This window comes from Solanum lycopersicum, chromosome 3, assembly GCF_036512215.1.
Source record: "Solanum lycopersicum chromosome 3, SLM_r2.1".
In the NCBI taxonomy this organism is placed as follows: domain Eukaryota; kingdom Viridiplantae; phylum Streptophyta; class Magnoliopsida; order Solanales; family Solanaceae; genus Solanum; species Solanum lycopersicum.
This window is the reverse complement of record NC_090802.1, coordinates 48,037,189-48,040,898: the sequence shown is the minus strand read 5'-3', so window position 1 is coordinate 48,040,898 and position 3,710 is coordinate 48,037,189. Positions and strand designations below refer to the sequence as shown.

General features: G+C 35.6%; 1 protein-coding gene across 1 annotated transcript; it reads right to left on the bottom strand.

Moving 5' to 3' along the window:
• Window positions 1–736: 736 nt before the first annotated feature.
• On the bottom strand, window positions 737–3,442 carry LOC101260516 (uncharacterized). The gene is made up of 3 exons (XM_004235008.5): window positions 3,052–3,442; window positions 2,602–2,976; window positions 737–1,577 (listed from the first exon to the last, which is right to left on the bottom strand). Exons 1-3 carry the CDS (start codon window positions 3,316–3,318, stop codon window positions 957–959), a joined length of 1,263 nt encoding a protein of 420 aa, XP_004235056.1. The 5' UTR covers window positions 3,319–3,442; the 3' UTR covers window positions 737–956.
• Between the last annotated feature and the right edge of the window lie 268 nt (window positions 3,443–3,710).

Sequence of the window (3,710 nt, the reverse complement as noted above, 5' to 3'; positions counted from 1 at the left end):
TTTGGAACATTGGTGCCCTTACCGTCTAAAAATTAGAGCAAATATACTCTTCATATAATCTTATCTATCGATCTGACATTTATCAATGGATAAAAAGTCATATGTCTCTATTTAGTCTCCTGTTAGAATGAAGGACATATATGATCTAGTTTTTGGACGGCAGGGGCACGAATTTCACAAAAGTATGACGGATAGTATTTACATACCATTTACGATAATTTGAGGATATATTTATCCTTTTTCCCTTTATTTTCGGTATTATTCTGCTTTTCATTATTTTGTTGGTAAGATGAGGTTCATCAATTCCAAAAACAAACTCATGTAGGTTTATAGACTCCCTTAAGGAGGTTTATTTTGGCCCCCTATCTGTTGATTCTATAAACAGAATTATCTGATCATTGGCCCCATTGGAACAAAAGGAAGGTCTTATTCTGATTTGAAATTGAGAGTCCACCTAATTTGTACCCATATTTGAAGTTTGATCATTCTCTTGTACAGTGCCATATTGTTGTCTTCATCATTAATGAAGTTCAACAACACATTAAAATCGCCATACACCTTCTATCTTGAGACTTTCTTTTAGCGAAATTTTCTCAGGAGATATGGAGGAAGTTACATGATTAATACTACATAGGAATGTCACTGTTCTTCCTCTTTATTCATTGCTTAAACGTTAATGTATTCGCTTCATAGACGTTACCATATCCTTCCTCAAAACTTACAGGAGATTAGCCTCTAATTAGCAAATTATTTGACCTTATGATATCAGTCAAAAGAAACAACCTTCCAACCAAGTCACTGAAAAATTGTTTTAGTGTTAGTGTAATACAAGTTAAATCCTATTTGAAATACTTATGACATAGTAACATATATATGTATATCCTGTGGTGTTCCATGTACAAAAATGACCACAGAATAATACTAAATATGCCCTTTTGCAATATATAATTTAAACTTCAAGATTCTTCATCTGCTTCATAGTCTTCAAGATCTTCTTCATCAATAGACATTATTTTAGATGCACTTCTCCTACAACTTCTTATTTTAGGAGTCTTCAGTCCCAACCTTGACTTCTTGTTTACATCATGTCCCATTTCATCTTCTTTCATCAAGTCACTAGGCGGTAAGAAACAGTCCGCGGAGAGTCCCTTTATGTTAAAATCAACTTCTTCAATTGTCCAAACTTCTTCCATCCTTGTCCTAGTGTGCCCTTCAGTGTTCTCACCAAACCTGAACAGAGAAACAGAGGTCCTACCAGCATGTGCAATATTAACACCATCTATTGTTCGATAATCGAGGATTAGTGACTCCATTGTTGTTTCCCAAAAGACATCATTTCCTGGGGCTTTAATTCGCAAAAGATGAGTGTCTTCAAGCTGGAACAAGAGCCCTGTTCGTTGGCTGAAATAGCCCCATACAGTGTGCCTCATTACTTCAACTTTGCTGCTGCTTCTTGCTTTTAAAGATGAGGGCTCTGCTTCAAGCTTTAGTACGAAGCAATCTTCTTCATTCACCGTCTTCTCTCCAATACAAATCGATGTCGAGAATAAATTAGCAACGGATTTTGGATCAAGACCCTGTTTTCATCATTAAGTTGCAGCCACTTAGTTCATACTAATTGATGAGTTAGAGTTTTCATTAGCAAAGTGAAAAATATGAAAAAGTAAACACAAATAAGGACTCAAAATCTACCGTACATACTAAAAATAGTTTTTCACCAAACATTTCCCCTACCTAACTTCTCCACTGAGTTCATACATAAACAAAATACTAAACATTATTTATTTATTTATAATGTGTGAAGGGCCAGGAGATGCGGAGAATGGTACCACACACTTATTGTGCGAAAGACTTTCATCAATATCACTAGGCTGTAAATTTTAATACTTGTTCAATATTGTCTTCTTCTTTTTTTAGGTGTTTTTAGTCCAAAAATTTGGTCATCTTCAGAACGTGCTGACTTGTAATAATTTCTAGGGGGGGAAAAGTCCACATTTGCTTCTTTCATTGAAAATAATCTAGTTTTATGCTGCATATATTTATTGATGATTCATATTCTTGCCACTAGCAATCATCATTTTATATAGATGTTGACTTGTTGGTTTAGATACAAGATGATAGAGGTTAAGGCTAAGATGTGCGCACATTTTCATAGTAGATGTTAATTGATTACATCAATCATTGATTTGGTACAAGGACAAGTGAGAGAATCAATATGGCCCTAAAAGAGAAAAAGCAAAAAGTAAAAAGTAAAAGGTGCCTTGAAAATATATGACAATCAGCTTTATAAAGTAAAAGTCAAAAAAATACAAATACCAAAGGAATTTTGATCATCTTCACGATGCTTTCACTCTTGCCAAGTTCAAGTTAAATTAAACATGAGTCCCCACATAAAGTGAAAAAACATGTATGGTTGTCAGTTAGCCTATTTGCCAATTATTGTAGGGGTCCAGTATGTGGTAAAAGAAATTCAGTTTCACTTGGAAGTATTAAATCATCACTAACTAAAGGGTTAACTTTTATTTTTAACATTGTCATACTTTGAAACTGAATCATGTAAGTGTTACAAATCAATTAAATTATACAAGTGAATGTAAGTACCTGTAAAGATCGCCGAAGAGGCCTTGCAGGACCACGAGAAGCATGAGAATGATGCCATGGCGTTTGTCTCCAAGCAACTTTACCATCACTTCCAGCACTTATTTTACATCCTGAAACTACCAACTCTATGCTCCATAAGTCAGGTCTCTTCTGCCACAACACAAATCCTCCCATTTCTCCACTACCATTTTTCACAGTACTTTTGATCTTCATCATATTTCCTTTGTTTAAACCCATACCATCTCCTGCACTAAACTCAGACGCCACCATCTTTATCTTTCCCATTGCGTACATGCTATCCATCGAATTCAGAGCACCTTCTCCCCCTGCTGCCGCTATGTACTGTTGTACTATATATTTCGCCATAGAAGCCTCCTGAAAGAAAATATAGCTTAGTAAAACAAATGAACTCATGAAAAATCATAAATTAGGCGAGCTGTAATAACTTACGATGGGATGATCGTTGATCTTAGTGTTGATAGAATGTTGATAACGAATGGGATGAGGGATTAAGGGAGCACCAACGACGCCCAGCAAGAGTTGAATTTCAGCATCTCGGCTGCCAAATACAGAAGCGGCTGACTTTTCGTCACTGTGATATTTCATGTTATGCCGAGTCCTCTGTTTAGGAGAAGCAAACATTTCTTCTGGGATGGGTACTTCCAGTACTGTTTCCAGCCCATCTTCTCTATCCAAGTTTGGGCACAGTGTCCTCATTTTGGATATAATAGACAGAGAGAAAATATAATGATGAATGATGAATGATTGAAACAATTGTATTTATGTAATATAATGGGGGGTATTTTTATTTTAGTAACCAACTATTGGAGTACTAAAATAAAAGGAAGCATTTTGGGAAAAGAAAATGAATTTAAAAAAAGGGGAACCGACAGTGGACGGCCATCACAAGACGTGCTTTACGACGTGATAGCACGCATTTGTCTCTCTCTTTTTTGACTGTTGGTCCAAACATTATTTGGGGATTGAAGAAAATCACTGATTGTTCCTGGATTATGTGTGTGTCTTTATGGGGTTAAAACTCACACTTGAAAGTTGAACACATATAGTTACTTTTGTCATTACATTGCTAATAATGAGTATTTGCATTT

Excerpts from the sequence above, each read along its gene's own strand:
- LOC101260516 (XM_004235008.5), bottom strand. The coding sequence starts at position 3,318 with ATGAGGACACTGTGCCCAAACTTGGATAGAGAAGATGGGCTGGAAACA. Across the intron at positions 2,977-3,051 it reads AGATCAACGATCATCCCATC|GAGGCTTCTATGGCGAAATA; the intron begins GTAAGTTATTAC and ends ATTTTCTTTCAG. Across the intron at positions 1,578-2,601 it reads CTCTTCGGCGATCTTTACAG|GGTCTTGATCCAAAATCCGT; the intron begins GTACTTACATTC and ends TGATGAAAACAG.